This window comes from Sphaeramia orbicularis, chromosome 5 (assembly GCF_902148855.1).
Source record: "Sphaeramia orbicularis chromosome 5, fSphaOr1.1, whole genome shotgun sequence".
In the NCBI taxonomy this organism is placed as follows: Eukaryota; Metazoa; Chordata; class Actinopteri; order Kurtiformes; family Apogonidae; genus Sphaeramia; species Sphaeramia orbicularis.
This window is the reverse complement of record NC_043961.1, coordinates 12238408-12258337: the sequence shown is the minus strand read 5'-3', so window position 1 is coordinate 12258337 and position 19930 is coordinate 12238408. Positions and strand designations below refer to the sequence as shown.

The following is a 19930-nucleotide window of genomic DNA, read 5'->3' as shown; positions in this document are numbered from 1 at the left end:
AGGATAAAGGCTCCCAATCAGGAGCCGGCTCCCATCGTTCACGTCAAAAAAATGGCTCTCAGGGCCGTTTCGTTCGCGACCGACACATCACTGTCCTGCAGGGACTGGCTAAGCTAACACTAAGCAGACCCAGCAGTACAAGAATTATATCTCTACTGATAAAACTAACTGAATGAGACAAAGAAGAGGAAAAATAAAGGTCACATTATGAAACAATGATTGTTAATTTTCTTACCTTTTCTGTTTTCTGGTCATAACTTTATTTTATGTGAATGAGACTTCTGCTATCAGCTAGTCAAATGTTTTGTGTTACACTGATATGATTCCTACTGGAAACAAAGGGCCAGGGTTACAAAGGTTAAAACCTATTTTTACTATCTTTTCAGACTCTGCTCTTCTTTTATTTATCATTATTTTTATTGTTTTATATTATTTGTTTTATATTTTGATTGATGTACAGCACTTTGTTTCAGCTGTGGTTGTTCTTAAAGTGCTTTATAAATAATAGTGAGTTCAGTCAAATGTACAGATATGACATAATGTATATGTACAGATTTGGTGTTAGTATCTGGATAAAATTTATATGGTGGAATATGGAGTTCAGATATATAACAAAGCACAAAGCAATATTTTTACTACACTTGGACATGATTTGAACTGTATAAAGAAATAACCTCAGTGTAAATTGCAATGATTTCATTGGATTTACTGTTGTATTTTACAGGAGGGTAAATCACAGCGTTGTCAATTTATTTATATTCACACAGAGTGATGCAGTAATTCTACAGTAGCAGCAGTAGTAGTAGTAGTAGTAGTAGTAGTTCAGTAGTACAGGAAGTTTCTTTTATGCATTGTCTTCTGTTTCGTTGTCATCTTTAATGTTTTTCTCTTGTATATACTTTTTTTGGTTTATTTTCAGTGTTATATATTCTTCGTTACATCATTTTTGTCTTATTTTCCTCTCTTATAACACTTTTATCTTGTCAAGTTTCTTTACATATTTTACATTTTTATGTCATTTTCATCTTTTACGATGATTTTGTTTTGTTATGCCTATTTTGAGGCCTTTTCTCTGTCTTTCACATGGGTTTGACATTTGGTGATCAGATTTTAAAAAAGCTCAGCGAGCTATTTTGTTCCCAACCCAAAGTTTGGGAAAGGTTGATGGAGTAGTACAACAGTAGAACTACGTTCAAAGACCAGTGGAAGTCTCAGAGTTGTCTTTTACATGTTTATGCCCAACCATCATTTCAAAATATGCTGCATAAAGATGGGGATGCTGCTTCAACTACAACATGTTAGCCAAAAAGAAATAATCTGTGAAGACTGACATGTTGCAGTGCAACAATATTCCTTCTGCAGCCAAAATCATACATAAAAAAATTAGAAATTATATAGTTAACTGACCACAGATAAGTGGATATTACAATATCTTGTCATAAAGAAATGCAAATATGTCATATATCTTTAATATTCAGCACATTTTAACATTATTTTACAATATTCTAAAATGAAGTTTATATACATGACAGTGTAATAATCAGAGCAATAAGCTTATATAAAAGGTCCGATATACAATATATCATCCAAATGTTTCATATGGTACCAGTTGAACACCACAAACATTCTTGCAAAGGATCACAGAGTTAATTTAGCCAATACTGCCTACTTTCATTTCCTTCTCCCTAATCACTTTGTCTTTGGTGCACAAATCTGTGATTGTAAATCATATGTAATATTTTTCTGCTTTGAATGATTACTCCAAGAAATGTTCTTTTTAGTACTGATATAAATCTCAAACAAAATGAGCTTTCAGTGAATAAAATAACAATAAATAAAGTATCATGATAATATAATAATCTTATTTATTTAACAGGTGATTTAACTCAGATCAAGGGGTGAAAATTGTGTTCAGTGCAATGGAGTAAATGGGATTTTAACTCAACACTGGGGAGGATGCAAATGACTTCTACTCCTTTTCTGAATAACTTTAACTTAGATGTATCTCAAACTGACCAGAAGAGTGGTGTTATAACTTTACTCCACTTCCATCATCCACCTGATTATTTGGCTTTTTTCAAGTCACTTTACAACAGTAGATGCCTGGGTGATGGGCTGCTACACATCGAGTGTCACAGGTTCAGGGCGTCGAACACCGCTAACAGCTCTGCTCCTTGTCTTCCATACTGGAGCTGGAACTGTGGTGACTGCCGCCGTGATTGGATCCATCAGGGGACATCGAGGACAGCAGGGGGTCACTTGGGGAAATGGGTGACATGGTGTTGTCCCTTACCAACTCCTTCATTTTACAGGTCCTGGAGGTTCTGTAGGGGCCGGGGTCCCCGTCTGCAGGCATCTGGTCGAAGGTGATGGTGCCGTTGTTGAGGTCCAGCGTGGTGGGTGGGGACATGTCAGGTGGAGACGAGTGTTGGTAGAGATCTGAGGGGCAGTCGCCGAGGACGGGCTCCTGTTTTATGGCTCGGGCCATGAGCTCTGATGCACAGACGGATGGAGAGGACACCACTGTGATACCGTGAGCCCGGGCCTGGATCTCCAACTCCTACAGGAAAATACACACAATGACAAAATGAGATGAGAAAACATTTTTATCTCACCGGCCGACAGGGCATGAGCTATTGTGTAGGCACTGTGTCCGGTGTTGTTTTCGTCATCTTTGTCTTCGTGTTCATCATCGTCATCATCGTTATCTTCATCATCGTCATCTTCATTATCATCATTCTTGTTGTCTTCGTCATCGTCATTTTTGTCATCGTTGTCTTTGTCGTGATTTTTTTCATCATCGTTGTCTTCGTTATTGTCATTTTTGTCATCATTGTCTTCATCATCATTGTCATTGTCATTGTCACTTTTGTCATCATTGTCTTCGGCATCGTTGTCTATGTCATCCTTGTCTATGTCATCGATGTCTATGTCATCATTGTCTTCGTCATCATTGTCTTCATCATCGTTGTCTATGTCATCATTGTCTCCGTCATTGTTGTCTATGTCATCGTTGTCTATGTCTTCATTGTCTTCGTCATCATTGTCTTCGTCATTGTCATTTTTGTCATCATTGTCTTCATCATCGTTGTCTTCATCATCGTTGTCTTCGTCATCGTTGTCTTCGTCATCGTTGTCTTCGTCATCGTTGTCTTCGTCATCGTTGTCTTCGTCATTGTCATTTTTGTCATCATTGTCTTCATCATCGTTGTCTTTGTCATCGTTGTCTTTGTCATTGTTGTCTTCGTCATCGTTGTCTTCGTCATTGTCATTTTTGTCATCATTGTCTGTGTCATCAGTGTCTATGTCATCGTTATCTTCTTCATCGTTGTCTTTGTCATTGTCATTGTCATTTTTGTCATCATTGTCTCCGTCATTGTTGTCTATGTCATCGTTGTCTTCGTCATCATTGTCTTCGTCATTGTCATTTTTGTCATCACTGTCTTCATCATCATTGTCTTTGTCATCGTTGTCTTTGTTATTGTCATTTTTGTCATCATTTTCTTTGTCGTTGTCCATGTCATCATTGTCTGTGTCATCAGTGTCTATGTCATCGTTGTCTTCATCATCGTTGTCTTCATCATCGTTGTCTTCGTCATTGTTGTCTTTGTCATTGTCTTCGTCATTGTTGTCTTCGTCATTGTTGTCTTCATCATTGTTGTCTTCGTCATTGTTGTCGTCTTCATCGTCATTTTTGTCATCATTGTTTTGGTCATCGTTGTCTTCGTCATCGTCATTTTTGTCATTGTTGTCTTCGTCATCGTCGTTTTCATCACCATTGTCTTCGTCATTGTTTTTGTTAACATCAGCAATTTCTTCAAACATCTTCTCAGACAAAACTACTGGTCAGATTAATTTCAAAATTCTTGCTTGTGCCAGTGTCTACAAAGTCTGTTCAAAGTTTCAAGAAATTTCGATTTTTGCATTTTTGGCAAATTTTTGTAATAATACAAATGTACTTTTACTCATAATGGCCCATATTTTGATGTTTTATAACATATAAATGGTTAGAGATATCAGTATAGTTTCTATTGATGAAACGTTTAATAACTGTTGAAACAATAAATCTATCAATACATGTAAATAACTGAGTTAAAATGCAGGTTGTCATCTTTTCATGGTCATCAGATATGACCCATTTGGACATCCAGAGGCTCTGTATTTACCGTGGAAACACCGTCATCTTCTGCAACATTGATTCACCAGTAAAACCCATGGAGTTGGATCAATGACAGTGGATGGAGATGCTTGTTTTATGTTCATTTATTGATATATTTTGCTGAAAAAGTCACTTTCTCTTAAGTTTTCTCTGTTTTGATATGATAACTTTTGAATTTACTCCTAGCTTTTGTTAACAACATGATCAGTGAATTAATAATCAAGAAAATACCTGATTTACACTGAAAAATGCAAAATGCAGAGGATAATGATATAATAAATGGTGATAAAACACTTAGGGAAGGTGAAACGCAGAGAAAAAAAAAATTAATTTAACCCTTTAATGCCAAACGTATCATATTTGATACATGAGTTTTGAAGCCCTCTCCATGATCAGTGTGATTTTTTTTTTCTTGAAAAACCTGATGTACACAATTAGATACATGCAATACAGAGATAATCCACCAGGGGGGAGGAATTCATTCACCAGAGGCCTTTCCAGTGACACTACAAGACTGTCATTAATGAGAAAGGAGGAAGAACTTTGACAGTTTTGAAAAGGAATTACCAATTTGTTAGACATGTTAGTGTTACATTATGTTTTTGTTTGTTCAAAAATAATATTTGAGCATTGAGACCTGATGTATCAAATATGATACAAAGTTGAAACTCATACATGAAAATTGATATTTGAAAACATTTTTTCTTGGTTCTTAAGAAGGACCAATAAAGGCTCCACTTTCAAAGAACTGGAATTTTCTGTCAATGATTTAATGGTTCAACCTTTACAGGGTTAAGGTCTTTAAGGGTTAATAAGCTGAACCCAGTGGTGAATATGTGTACCTGAGTAGCTTCAAGTGTTACCAGTAAAGTGCTGGTAAGTTGATTGTTCACTTTCTCTGAGTCACCCACCTGTATACGAAGCATCAGGTGGCGGTTGGCGTGCTCCAGTTTTCTCTGTCTGCACTCCAGCTCCTTGGCCCTCTGCTGCTCACGCTGTAGTTTCCGGATGTAGTCCACCGAGGCTTTCAGAATGGTGCCCTTATTCCAGCGCATGTCTCTGGGATTCACAACAGACAAAGCTCTACAGTCAGGGTCAGCTGACCAGATGACCAGAACAGCACAGGATTCTCTACGGCCCATCAACTCATTACACTTTAATGGCCTTTGGATGTGTGTGAACAGGAAAATGTTAAAAACAAAGTGGATGATGAAGGAATGAATGGGTCCTTTGATGAGAATTTACACAAAACACTCACGGGTCATTAGACTTCGGTATTAAGGTTCCCAGCTCCTTGATGCGATCGTTGATATTAAACCTCCGCCTTCGTTCAACTGGAATTAATCACACAGAGTTTTAGGGCAGAAAACAAACCAACAAAAGTAGAAATATCCTCCAGTTTCTGACTAAAACGATGCAACAGATAGTTCTCTGAATGCGCCCACAGCAGAAAGACAAAAATAATAAGTCATTTCACATTTCCTAAAGCATCAGTAGAATCGTAAAAATAGACTCACTTAAATTATGGTTGTCCTTTTTCTGTCGCTCTTTAGCTAGAGCTCGAACCTCAGCCTCTGTGAAGACAAAAGAAGCGACTGTCAACGCCGTGAGGAATCGACACAAATTAAATTAACAGGCTAATAAGGCTTTTAGTCTACATAATGAATGGAATTACATATCACTACTTCACATACAGTTAATCTGACACCTTTTCTACAAAGTGTTAAATTATCATGTTACAAACTGAATGATATTGTGTGCAATTTTAGTCATATACACAGAATACGTCATGTTTGGACAGTTACCTACTGTACTTTGCTTACCTACTGGAAAGCCCTCTGGCCTTTGATAGTTTTCATACTGGCCACAGGATCCAGACTTGTCCAGTACTTGCTTCATGTCAGGAGCTGGAGTAATTATTCGGCAAATGATTGACTTCATAGTATCTTGTGCATATGCAAATTGCACACAATATCTATGTACATTTCATTGACGACATCCTATTAAAAGTGTGATTTCTTTTTCTGCATGTGCATGTGTTTTTATCTGCATGTGCATGTGAATTCTACAAGTCTAGTGTGTATTTTTTAATCGTATTACATTGCAGTGAGCGTTTACAATTTATGGTATTAGTCACAGAAAAGTGTACTACATGAACTGTTAAGTGATTTCATAGTTGTAACTCACAGCAGTAGCTAATATCAGCCTACATTTTACAGTGTACAATAGTAAAAATACATGTAAATGTTGATAATTTGGGGTGAAAAGCAATTCTTAGTCATTTACCTGTATATTCCCTTTTGAGGTTTGGTGGGCAGGAGTTGCTGATGGCGAGGCCTGGTAGAGATAGTCCTTGGTTGCCGTACACATCGAGAAGGTTTCCAGAAACAGGGAGCTACAGGGTATGAAGAATAGAATAAAATAAACCATGAACTATGAACATAAATGCATGGAGAATAGTGGAATTAGCATCAGGAATTTAGCATCTTTCAAGACTTGGATTACCGGGTTGTTCATTTGGAGTCCCGGGTCCATAAGTCCGAGAACGTCGTCATTGTAGCTCGACTCTAAGCTGATAATGTCATCAATGACGTCATCCATCTGCAGAACACAAAGCCACATTTCATTTTATTACAGTAACACAGATCAGGTGGAGTCGAGTCCAGTGGGAACCTCAGCGGTACCTCTTTCTCGCAGTTGGAGCTGAGGGTGAGCAGGGCCATGGGGCTGTTGGGGGCGCTGCTGCCGGGCCCGGGTGGCATGCCGTGTTCGGGCGGCTGGCTCGGACACTGGCTGCCGGCTTTACCGCCCAGCGTGGTGGACAGGTACTGCCTCACCTGCTGCCTCTGAGCCTGCTGGATGTGGTACTTGGACGGGTTCTCCAGGTGGGACTGCACCTTCATGAGCAGGACATAAAGCACAAGAGGTTCATACAGGCCGATCATCTGCACTTTAAAATGAAATATCTCAAACGAATAAGGTAAAAAGAAAAAGAATAATTAACATGGATGAGGATGGATGGAAGCATACAAATATCTGCTTGTATTTTGTTGAATAAAACAGATGATGACTTTGCAATTTACATCTTTAAAAACCAGCAGCAAGACTGTGACTTCCATCAACTACTATTAAAAAAAGGCAGCGTTCCACAGATATTTTCTCAAAACATTTCCATTTAAATTCGACGAAGAAGATCACAATAAGAAAGTAAACAATTATCTCCACCGCTGGACTTGAAAACACAGTTTAAAAGCGGGATTGCAGGAGCACTTTGGAACATGTATTCTGAATTTCTACACAGAGTTGCAGACATATCAAGGTTTTTCTCTTTATATAACAATTAGAATTAATTCGCAAGTGCAAAAACACTATATTCACACCAACGATAGCTGATATTACACACCAAAGACTAAGGAGAAGTGATTGCATTGTGCAGTTCTAATATCATAATCAGTTCATGTAGCCAGTTTCAATAACATATAAGAAGCTGAAATGTTGGTTCATATATTTAACATAAATAATAAAATCAAATGTAGCAGAATACATTTCATATTAACGATGCTCACCTGATAATGGCTGTATTCAAGCATCTCCAACATGTTTTAAGTTGTAACAGATAAAAAACCTTATGGATACACAGTATATAATCCCTTTATCTCGTTAGCTTGCAGTGTGGATGGAACGCTAGCTTGTGCAAATCTGAGACCAGTAACTAGTTCTGCTGAATTTATCCAGGGCTCAAGGCTCATTAGTTATGCAAGTTAAGAAATGAGGAGGGCTCATCCTCCCACTTCTGTTTTTCCAGCTAAAGTATGAATTTATGTCTTTATACGGCCCATTTGACGTCACCACCTCCGTCTCACAAAGAGGTCTTTCTGCTGGTCGGCCGGTAGTCTGCGAACTGGAGCTTCCTCAAGGCCAACTAACGTTTAATCTTTAGTTCTGCTCATCTAGTATAAAACATTATTTGTTCTGAGGAACAGAAACACAATTGACGCCACTGTTAAGCTACAAACTCGCCATATGAAAACCCAAATGTATGGTGTGTTTAAAAACCACACCCATTTTTGGGATTTTCAGAGATTGATTAAATTTAACTGTTAATTGTGGTGAAACTAGAAATGTTTGCGGTCTTTTTAAAACAATGCAATTGAGATCAACTCGTATTTTTAGAGACTAGATGCTGATGCTGCTTCGAGTTCTGATTGGTTTCACTTTTGTTAATGTGTTGATACTTTATGGTATTCTGAAAGAGCCCCCGAGGCAAAACTATAGGGTAATAGTCCAAATAAAAAGATGTTTCTAAGGGTAAGAAAAAGTCTATTATTTTTTAGGAATTTTGACATTTCTCTGTTTGATACTGTTCCCATTATCTATCATAACTTAAGGGTTTTATGTTCAGTCAGATCTTCTACAGTATGAATGACAGATGTGTTGTTTACATCTTCCACTCGCCTGACTCGACAACCAGATACAGTTCAGTTTTATCAAATCACACCAAGTCAGAGACACGTGAGATCAGCACAACACCCCCTGAAACCTCTGAACGCTGCCAAATGTTTATAATTACACAGTGAAAGCAGCGATTCCTGCTTTCATCGCTCAGTAAATGAATCAATAAATCTTGGACAAGGAGGAAAAAAATCCAGTGTTAAATACACAGTAATTTCTGCTCGGAGGGATCTTTCAATCAGAACAATAACAAACACTGTAGTTTGTCTTGTTTTCAGTGTCACTGCCAGTGAATATCCAACTGATGTGACTCAGGCAGAAATCATGTTTTACAGAAGAGGCCATGGTTGAAAAGTGTTACTCACTGTATATTCTAATTAAACAGCCACAAGCAACAATCAGCAAAGTCACTACAGTCAGGTCAATAAGTATGTGGACAGTGATGAAAACAGTGTATGTTTCTTCTGTTCGGCAGCACAGTGGACCTGACATGAATCAGTCCAGATCAAGGTTATTATCGTTAACGAAAACTAACGAAATGACGAAAACTAGAATTGTAAAAACATTTTCGTTAACTGAACTAAATAAAAACTATAATTAAAAGAAAAAAACGATAACTAACTGAAACTGTATTGTGTGCTTACAAAACTAACTAAAACGTCTAAAAATTCTGGACAAAATTCCCTTCGTTTAAGTCTTTGTCAATGTCGGATTGATATAAAATCGATTTATTTCACTCAAGCAATTTTAGCTGCTAGCACCATATGATATTTAACAGTCCGTCACTTGTCGTCACTTGTGGTCTAGAGTCGTCTTCTGGTCCCCACTCTACCTGGAAACATGGAGACTAAAGTTGGGAGAAAACAGCAGAGTCCTGTACAGGATTTATTTGAATTCGACGGTGAAGATGATAAAAGATATAAAGAAACTAAAACTAAGCATTTAGAAAATAACGAAAACTAATAAAAACTAGCAAACCTGCTCTAAAAACTAATTAAAACTAACTGAATTAGAGAAAAAAAAAAAGTCAAAACTAAATAAAACTAAACTATAATGAAAAATCCAAAACTATTATAACCTTGGTCCAGATGTGGCTAAAGTGTGGACTTTAGGATTTAATTCAAGGGGTTTAAACAAGTGATATTTTACTTTTTAAATGGAATTATGCATTTTGAAACATGTGATTGACAAGTGATTTTAATAAATACTCTTATTCACAGTGAATAAAAACCACAATTTCTGTCGGGTCTTGACCTTATGAGCCCTTTGGGAGCAGCGATACTTCACAGACAATTCATGGAGGGATATTTTTCTTTTTTAAATAGAATTATGCATTTTAAAACATTTCCCTTTGGTCTACATAAACTGTAAATGCTAAGTTTGGGTCTGAATTCTTCATTAATTCAACTCCACAGGTCCATCTTCAACCCTATTTTTGAGTAATGACACCAGAAAGATGGTTTTGAGCGCTGGCTCTTTAAATGCACATGACCCCACCCCCTCCAGGTTGTTGACTGTGCTTCTCTGTCTCGTTCAACCACTTGGATTCGTTAATACAATCAACAACTGAACATTTTAGGTAATTGGCTCGAAGCTTGAACATATTTTCAGTTTTTACTACACTGGAAAAAATCCAAATCTTACCAAGTGTATTTTTCTCATTTCTAGTCATAATATCTCACCACACTTAAAATAAGACATAATCACCTAAAGGGTAATTTTTCAGTGAGATATAAGAACTTATTTTTAGACAATAGATCTTGAAAATCTTATTTCAAGAAATCTTACCAACATAATTTTCACTTGTTCCATTGGCAGATTTTTTTTTTTTTTGTTGCTTGAATTAAGCAAAAAAAATCTGCCAATGGAACAAGTGAAAATTATCTTGATAGATTTGTGCAGGTTTGTGTAAATTAAAACTTTTCTGACAACGATTTGGTGTGTCCAAAAATTAAGGTGGGAGAATATAAATTTCTACAAATACCCGGATGCGTGTATATATGACCTTAGTCTTGTTGTACAGCAGAGTAGATTTCGTCAATGTTATATTCATTAATAAAAACATAATTACTTTTTTATTATTACTACTGTTTTATTATTTATTTCCACTAGTACTTACTATTGTGCAAGTGCTCACTTTTCACTACTTTATATGCATATATTTACCTCCGCCAAGGAGGTTATGTTTTTGCCAGGGTTTGTTTGTTTGTTTGTCTGTTTGTTTGTTTGTCTGTCCGTTAGTGTGCAACATAACTCAAAAAGTTATGGACAGATTTGGATGAAAATTTCAGGGTTTGTTGGAAATGGGATAAGGAAGAAATGATTAAATTTTGGTGGTGATTGGGGGTGGGGAGGCCCACGGGGGGGCCCATTTCCAACAAACCCTGAAAATTTCATCAAAATCTGTCCATAACTTTTTGAGTTATGTTGCACACTAACGGACAGACAAACAGACAGACAGACAAACAAACAAACAAACCCTGGCAAAAACATAACCTCCTTGGCGTGGGGGGGCCCACGGGGGGGGCCACTGATCAGCCTTGGCGGAGGTCTGCGCTCTCCGAGTGCTTCTAGTTTATATATATATTAAATTAATTTCCCTCTAATTTTTACTTCTTATTTTGATGATATAACAAAGAGAAGAGTTATAAAAAGTAATATTTGGTTCATGGTTCATCTATCAGAGTCTCATCAGTAGCAACACCTCAAACTGCCTCGGTCATAAAACCATCATATACTTCATATTCTGATCAGGTGTCATCATAATCTACTGGTGTATGGATCACAGAGGACCCCTGGTTGTTGTGGAACCACGTTTCCACTTAATTGCTGTTTATTCAGTGAACTGAGACACTTCTCACATAGGATCCGTTCAAAGACCCCCAGGATGTGATGTGATCACACTATGAGACTAGAATCTTGCATCTTTGGTCAGAAAATCATTGCTGAAGCTTTAACATCTGTATGATAGTGACATTTTTGTTTGTTCCTCTTTGCTCAGTTGGATACAAACAGTATTGTATAACTCGTAAACAAGAACCTTGGAGACGGCCAGAATAATCTAGCTGGTTCCTGCTGTATCTTTGTGCTGCAGCTAAAGCCTTAAACAGATTTATTACCCCGCCCCCCAAAGAGGAGGCAAGGGATATACAGGGTGGGGAAGCAAAATTTACAATATTTTGAGGCAGGGATTGAAAGACAGTGTATGACCAATTAGTTTATTGAAAGTCATGAGAATTTATTTGCCACAAGAAAATTGACATAGAAAATGTTTTTATTCTATGTGTCCTCCTTCTTTCTCAATAACTGCCTTCACACGCTTCCTGAAACTTGCGCAAGTGTTCCTCAAATATTCGGGTGACAACTTCTCCCATTCTTCTTTAATAGTATCTTCCAGACTTTCTCATAATAGTTTTGCTCATAGTCATTCTCTTCTTTCCATTATAAACAGTCTTTATGGACACTCCAACTATTTTTGAAACCTCCTTTGGTGTGACGAGTGCATTCAGCAAATCACACACTCTTTGACGTTTGCTTTCCTGATTACTCATATGGGCAAAAGTTTCTGAAAAGGTATGGATAATAGTGTTAGGTATGATTATGACATCAATATATGTTTGGTTTCAAAACAATTGACGTAGTGCCTGCTGAGAAAAAACAACTAAATGTTCATTGTAAATTTTGCTTCCCCACCCTGTATATATATTTTTTTGTTAAGTTTGTTTGTTGTTAACGCTCTAGCACAGAAAACTATTGCTTAAATTCATACCAAATTGGGTTTATAGATTGTCAGAGACCCAGAATAGATGTCATTACTTTTTGGGAAAAGTAGGTCAAAGTTTGAATTTTTTATGAAGTTTTGTAATGTTTTTTTCTCCCATTAACTTATAATGGGCGAAATTTCACATGTCTACAAATACATCAATTTTGTTTCAGTTTACTTCAAACTTATATATGCCACATAACCACATACATAGACATAATGACATCAGCTGGATCGATGCCAAAATAAGCAACAATATGTGCGAGGGCGGGGGGTTGTTGTGCCTGACACCACTTGTTCATTTATTTATTTATTTAGTTTTCTTCAAGCAGTAACACATCAATGTGAAGTTGATCACCAACCTGTTGTGTAGACTTTATATGGTGTAAATGTAAATAAGTGGTAACTGTTACATGTCTTGTGTTGGATAATCTATCTCATATCACCCACATAATAATAGTTTTAAGGCTTTTATTAGTGCTCCTTGGGGCGATAACATCAGTGTCACGCTAGATTCTTTCCCAATTTGGCCTTTGTATTTCAACTATTAAGGATGCAGCTGAATTCGGCTCTTCACGTAAATGTTTTACCCTTGGAAATGCTCAAGTATTGATTATTTACAGTGTAATGGAAATTTATTTAACCCTTTCATGCACAGTGGTCACTACAGTGGACAGTTATTCTGGTCTCTTGTACATTTATGGATTTTGTTGTTTTACTTGCATATCAACCAACACAGTGAATACTTATGCACCATCCCATAATACACTGCAATTCATACCATTACTGTAGCATTCCTGTTCTTGATAAACCTGATCTGCAGCAACATATTTGTGTGTAAATCAATTGCTAATTGTTATTAGACTGTAGTTAACAGTTTTGTTTTTTGTTTTTTTATGTTGTGTTTTGTTGTTTTTGCATATTATTTGAGTGAGTAATAACTACTATTATAGTATGTTAAAATGTGAGAAAACATTAGATTAGCAACATTAAACAAACATTTATTTCATAGTTTTCACACAGTATATCAGTAAATACATGTTTCTTTGCTTCAAAAATTAAACGCATGGTGTCCAGCTGAGTGGACATTTTTGGAACTCCACGAAAAATAGGTTCATTAAAAAAAAAAATAAATCACATTGTTTTTTTTAATGCTCAAAGAGGAATAAAAACACTCAGGAAAAAAAATCTTGATTAAGGTTCTTATAATTCATGCATGAAAGGGTTGATTACATTTTTTTGTAGTTAACCCTTTATCGGGCAAGTGACTATTTTTGGTCATTCCTGCACACATTACAAGACAGTGACAGTAACTGTTAGAGTAAGAACAGTAAGTCAACAATCTCAGGTCCAATGTGGTCTACAGCATCTGTAAGGTCCACCTCTGCATGAACAGTGAGTGTACCTGCTTTGTTAGGTACCATGAAGTAATGGTACTGATGTACAGTTGCGGAGAAATTATTAGACCACCCCTTGTTTTCTTCAATTTCTTGTTCATTTTAATGCCTGGTACAACTAAAGGCACATTTGTTTGGACAAATATAATGATAACAACAAAAATAGCTTGTAGTAGTTTAATTTCAGAGCTGATATCTATCCATTTAACATGTTTTCTTGATGATAACCAAAATCACTTCAGTTCTTCCATCAATATCTATGGCATTGTACTGACAAAAACAGTGCTTTTAGGCATTCCATTTTTTTTATTTTCAGTCTGTTTTAGTCACATGATACACACAGGAGTTAGTACTTGATTGCATAAGCATTGTTTTTGTTGATTTTTGATGGTCTAATAATTTTTTCCGTGATTGTAGGTAATGATGTTCAATGGGATAACGTGGATGTTGACAGGTGTCTGGATCAGCACGCATGTTGGTCTAATGAGTTTTTCTTGTATTTTTTATATTTACTTCTTGGATATATATATTATTACTACCTACTCTACCACCCAGAATCTTATTGAATGTGCAATAACCTACTCTACCTCCCAGTATTTTTAATTCAAATTTGCAATAACGTGTTTATTACCTCTCAGGACTCTTATTATTATTACTATTACTCTTTTTTTTTTATACTCTATTTTACAAATGTGTATCTGAGCTGTATGTGCTGTTTTTTCTTTGTATGTTTTAGCTGTGTTTATGTTTTGGTGTCTGTCTGTTCTAATCATATCCTTACTTAGCTCTTTTTCTGACTCAGGGAAATGCACAAGAATTCCAATGCGCCTATACTACTATGTATCAGTGCAAATGGCAAATAAAGTTTATTCTATTCTATTCTATTCTATTCTAATATTTTGCCACTTAAGGCGGCCATACACTGTGCGATTATTTCGATCGTTGCTTGCAGCTCCATCTCAAACTGTGCGAATCAATCGTAAAGTCAGGCTCACGATTCATGTTCTCACACTGTACAGACCGATGCTCGTACGTGACCTGACTGCTCACACTGTAGGACCATACACCAGAGGACGCACGACACGTTCGAGTGTTGTATCTGGAAATACAACGTTAAAATACCAAGGAATCCGAAGTGCATAGACGATTGTGTATTGGTTTGAGTCACGAAATGGTAGTGCTAAACAAAAACCAACGAGCCGCTTTGGCAATATGTGCCATTATCTGCGGGGAATCAAAAAAGAAAAAAAGATGACGACGTGTTTGGTGCAGGAATTGGTTGTCCAGACTTGGACAGTATGGGCTGTCAATCCTACAGCAAAGGGAACTAGAGGGAAGCTGCAAAAGCTAAACTGCACTAGGCCAATAGTGTAATGCGGCTAGTACAAACACTGAATCCAAATGCAGTAACTCGGACACAAAAATAAGGTTCAATGGATTTATTATTCACACACAGGTGGAAGAATAATAATAATGACAGAATCTTGAGGATAAAGGTGGGAGATATCCTCCTCTGATTCGTCCTCCGGTTCGAGGGCGGCAGCCCATCTCCCCGAGCGGCGTTTGGGGTATTTTCCCCGACTGGGGAAAAGCAAAGGGAGGTCAGGGACGGAAACAGGTCATGCACAGGCAGGCTATCACTCAGGCAACAGGACATAAGGGCTAGACAAATACTCACGTACCAGAAAGTCAGGGCGAGAAGATCGAAACCAGGAAATCCAAAGAGGCAGACAAAAACCGACAGGGAGCAGGCAGTAGGCAAAAAACTGAGGAATCCAAAAAGGATCACAACAGGCAGACAAAACGAACAAACGAGGTCAAGACGCTGGTAAGAACTACGAGAGTTACAAACTGGCGACTGACAAGGGGAAAGGACAGGGTTTAAATACACAAAAGGGAGGGAAGACAACTAGACACAGGTGGAGCAAATCAGGGCGGAGACAGGTAATCAGGACAGAGGTCAGGATGAACGGGGAACAGGAAGTAAAGACGACGGACAAGACACATGAGGGAAAACTTAACAAAATAAAACAGGAAATGACAAACAAAACATAAAAGACAGACAAAACCAGACTAGCGTCTGGCAGCAGGTATGACAAATAGCCAGCTATTGTTAGCTTGTACGCTACTGTACGCTTCTGTGTTCGCGCATGCACAGTGTGAGAATTTGAGGCACATCAGCTCGTGACACTGCTTTGACAGTGCGATACCCTCACGAGGAGCGAGCAGGATTTCAAACAGCTCCGTTTTCCTTGCGAACACACAATTGCTGATCGTGAGGTGGTTGTGAGGTGCTAATCGCTTCTCCTTACCCCATGTACACTGCACGAAGCACGACACACGATTAGAGGCACATCTGACCCGATCCCAGAAAGAGTCACACGAGTGAGAAATCGTCTCTAAAATCGCACAGTGTATGGCCGCCTTTATGGGTAAGGAACCAAATATGGTAACTTCATTGACCTTGAATTTTTATATTTTTTTAAAATTTCATAAAAGTAATAAAGTCTTGTTAATTCCTCCAAAAACACACTTACAGGGTGGGGAAGCAAAATTTACAATACTTTGAGGCAGGGATTGAAAGACAGTGTATGACCAATTAGTTTATTGAAAGTCGTGAGAATTTATTTGCCACAAGAAAATTGACATAATAGAAAATGTTTTTATTCTATGTGTCCTCCTTCTTTCTCAATAACTGCCTTCACACGCTTCCTGAAACTTGTGCAAGTGTTCCTCAAATATTCGGGTGACAACTTCTCCCATTCTTCTTTAATAGTATCTTCCAGACTTTCTCGTAATAGTTTTGCTCATAGTCATTCTCTTCTTTCCATTATAAACAGTCTTTATGGACACTCCAACTATTTTTGAAATCTCCTTTGGTGTGATGAGTGCATTCAGCAAATCACACACTCTTTGACGTTTGCTTTCCTGATTACTTATATGGGCAAAAGTTTCTGGAAAGGTATGGATAATAGTGTTAGGTATGATTATGACATCAATATATGTTTGGTTTCAAAACAATTGATGTAGTGCCTGCTGAGAAAAAACAACTAAATGTTCATTGTAAATTTTGCTTCCCCACCCTGTAGGTTAACATTTTGAATTTCAGAGTGTTTCTATGAGTGCCCTATAAGCTGAGGGTTGAGCTTATTTTTTAACATTTCTAATAAATGAATCTGTTGATACAAGCCAAAAACAAAGCTTATTTTATGCCTCATGTTCATATTCTTACTGGCCAGTCCCTAGAATTGAACATTTCTTCAGTGAAATAAGTTACTCAGAGTCTTCACGTGTGATGCAGCTACATCAGTCCTGCAGTTAATTATTGAAAATGCCAGCCACAGCATCTCGTGTACAACCAGACTTACTGAGTATCACGCCTTTGACTGCATTATTGGAAACTCACTAGGAGGCATAGAGGTGAACGCAAACACAGGGGAAGTGCCCTGTGGCTGGACAAGGCCTTGGAAGATAAAACAGAGAAAGCATTCTTTGTAAACTCATAGTAGAGCGTTTCTTTGTTTTCCCTCTGCAGTGTGGCCTTTTCCTTCAGCCAGACCTTTGGGTTGAGAGCAAACTATTAACAAAGGGTGTATTTCATTTATCCCTAAAGCAAACCGAACTCTCACTTTATTCATAGTCCCTTTGTGAGACGGTGGTTTATTACCTTCTCAAGGAGAGCACATGGGACTATGTTTGAGACTTAACGCCTTGAGGACCAATAACATTTCGAAAGATAGTCGTCACTCCTTGACCCCTGAAAAGAAACAGATCCATTCATGAGTCTCGACTAACTCGAGTCTGTTTCTCACTTCCTTGGCAACCAGCCACACTGGAGGGCATTTTGTCAAAGGGGATGCTAAACATTTAGAGTGCATTAACATTTAAGGAGATTGTCAAACTGGAGCTGCTTTCAGAACACATCAAAGACCCAACAAGTTAATAGTCAAGTGAAAAGTTGGCATACAACTGGAGGGATAATCGAGCATGTAAGATGAAGAGCTACACATTTAAATTTTATAATATGACACTACGATGTGCAGTTTTATTCCATAAGTTTATGTTATTGCATTGGTTTGCATGTGACAGGTGCAGAGACTGAGGGCTAAAACCAAGCTACCGCTAACGCACTGAAAACCATGACCGCAAATATACACTGATATCCTAAACACCATGTAAATTCAACTGCTTGACAAATGTTAACACATACCACTGATGCTACACTACTATAAACTGTATTTCTTATCTTGTTTTACACTGCTTTCACATACCATTGATGCTACACTACTGTAAGCTGTATTTCTTATCTTGGTTTACACTACTTTCACATACCATTGATGCTACACTACTGTAAACTTCGCATTATGTACAGACACACTGTTGGTCTAATTAACTGCTCCAGGCTGTTTGGACCCTTCACACCCACAGCTTGGTTCACGTTTCCGGTTGTAAGTCAGACTCATCCCTGCAGCTGTGAGACTCCTCCAGGGCTGGCCTCCATCACCAGCTGGGTCTCAGCTTTTATGGATTTTATTTATGGATTTCATTTCTCAATCCAGCCAAGGGGGTGGAGGGAGTCTGGTTCAGTGACCTCAGGACTTCATCGGGGCTCTTCGTGGACGTTGGTCCCGGTGACTTCATCCAGCTTTGATGTCTCCCCTGAGACCGAGGCCATGGTTCTTATGGGGATGGAGCAGGAGATCAACAGGCAGATCAGAGTGGCGTCAGCAGTTATATGGATGTTGTACTGGTCTGTTGTGGTGAAGAAGGAGCCGGTGGCTGAAGATTTACCAGTCAGTCTACATGGGTATCGACTAAAAGGACAAGATCGTAGATACAAGTGGCAAAAATGAGTTTCCTCAACATGGTGGGTGGGCTGTGGGCTGTCCCTTAGAGGTAGGGGGAGGAGACTGGTCATCAGGAGGATGGTTAGGATGCCTCCTGATGCATCTTTTAGGACAACCTAGGGTAGGGGTCAGCAACCCTGGCCCTCGAGAGCCGCTATCCTGCATGTTTTAGGTGTATCCCTCTAACCAACACACTTGATACCCTACCCCACTGCAGTAAATGCACTCAATGCTGCTAAAAGATAGTGCAATAGAATGTGATTGTTTGTGTGTTTTTACTTTTTTATTGTATTTATTATGTGGTTTGTGTTTGTTTTTACACTGTTTTTATGTCGGATGAATGAATACCATTAAGGATTGCACTTTTTAATTTCATTGTACAATGTAAGATATAGATCTATTCTATTCTATTCTATTCTATTCTGATTCAAATGACAAGCCTATCATCAAGCTCTGCAGAAGCCTGATAATGACCATCAGGTGTGCTGGAAGAGGGAAACATCTAAAACACAGGTGTCAAACTTGTGGCCCGGGGGCCAAATCCGGTCCGCCAAAGGGTCTAATCTGGCCCGTAGGATGAAGTTGTGAAATGCAAAAATTACACTGAAGATATTAACAATCAATAGAGTAAAAAATCATTTTAATTCAGGTTTTGCATACACACACATACAGATCAATTAGATCTCAACTGGGTCAGACCAGAAAAATACTATCATAATAACCTATAAATAATGACAACTCCAGATTTTAGTTTTGTTTTAGTATAAAAAAGTGAAATTACATGAAAATGTTTACATTAACAAACTGTCCTTTTACAACGAAAATGTGAATAACCTGAACGAATATGAGCAACGTGAAATATCTCGAGAAAAGTAAATGCAATTTTTATCAATATTATACCTGTTACTAAATGTTTTGTGTATTTGTATTTGTAATGTAAGTTGTAATGCACATGTGTAAATGATAAACTGATAAACTGAGGCAGAATATTGTTAAAACTGCACTTGTTTTTCTTTAGACATTTCAAGTTGTTCACGTTATTCAGATTTTTAAGGAAATGTTGTAGATGTAAACATTATCATAATGTAATTTTACTTTTTTTCACTGGTATTATTCTACTGGTCTGGCCCACTTGAGATCATATTAGGGTGAATGTGGCCCCTGAACTAAAATGAGTTTGACACCTCTGATCTAAAACATGCAGGATAGTGGCTCTCGAGGACCAGAATTGCTGACCCCTGACCTAGGGGGTGTGTATGGATGCTCACTAATAGATCATAGGCTAACCTAATACAGTGGAACCTAGCAGTAC

General features: G+C 37.8%; 1 protein-coding gene across 4 annotated transcripts in view; it reads right to left on the bottom strand.

Annotated features, from left to right (window-relative positions):
* Nucleotides 1-1453: 1453 nt before the first annotated feature.
* mitfa (melanocyte inducing transcription factor a) overlaps nucleotides 1454-19930 on the bottom strand; it is a 54258-nt gene continuing 35781 nt past the window's right edge. The window contains exons 1-9 of one of the 4 annotated variants that reach the window (XM_030135463.1): nucleotides 7726-7842; nucleotides 6844-7056; nucleotides 6665-6760; nucleotides 6446-6554; nucleotides 5983-6066; nucleotides 5677-5733; nucleotides 5418-5493; nucleotides 5071-5218; nucleotides 1454-2560 (exon numbers count right to left, since the gene is read on the bottom strand). In XM_030135463.1, the coding sequence (XP_029991323.1) occupies nucleotides 2159-2560; nucleotides 5071-5218; nucleotides 5418-5493; nucleotides 5677-5733; nucleotides 5983-6066; nucleotides 6446-6554; nucleotides 6665-6760; nucleotides 6844-7056; nucleotides 7726-7758 (1218 nt within the window). In that variant the 5' untranslated portion in view covers nucleotides 7759-7842 and the 3' untranslated portion in view covers nucleotides 1454-2158. Of the gene's footprint in view, nucleotides 2561-5070; nucleotides 5219-5417; nucleotides 5494-5676; nucleotides 5734-5982; nucleotides 6067-6445; nucleotides 6555-6664; nucleotides 6761-6843; nucleotides 7057-7725; nucleotides 7843-19930 lie in introns of those variants that run through there. The other 3 variants (XM_030135460.1, XM_030135464.1, XM_030135462.1) reach the window with 3 other exon arrangements.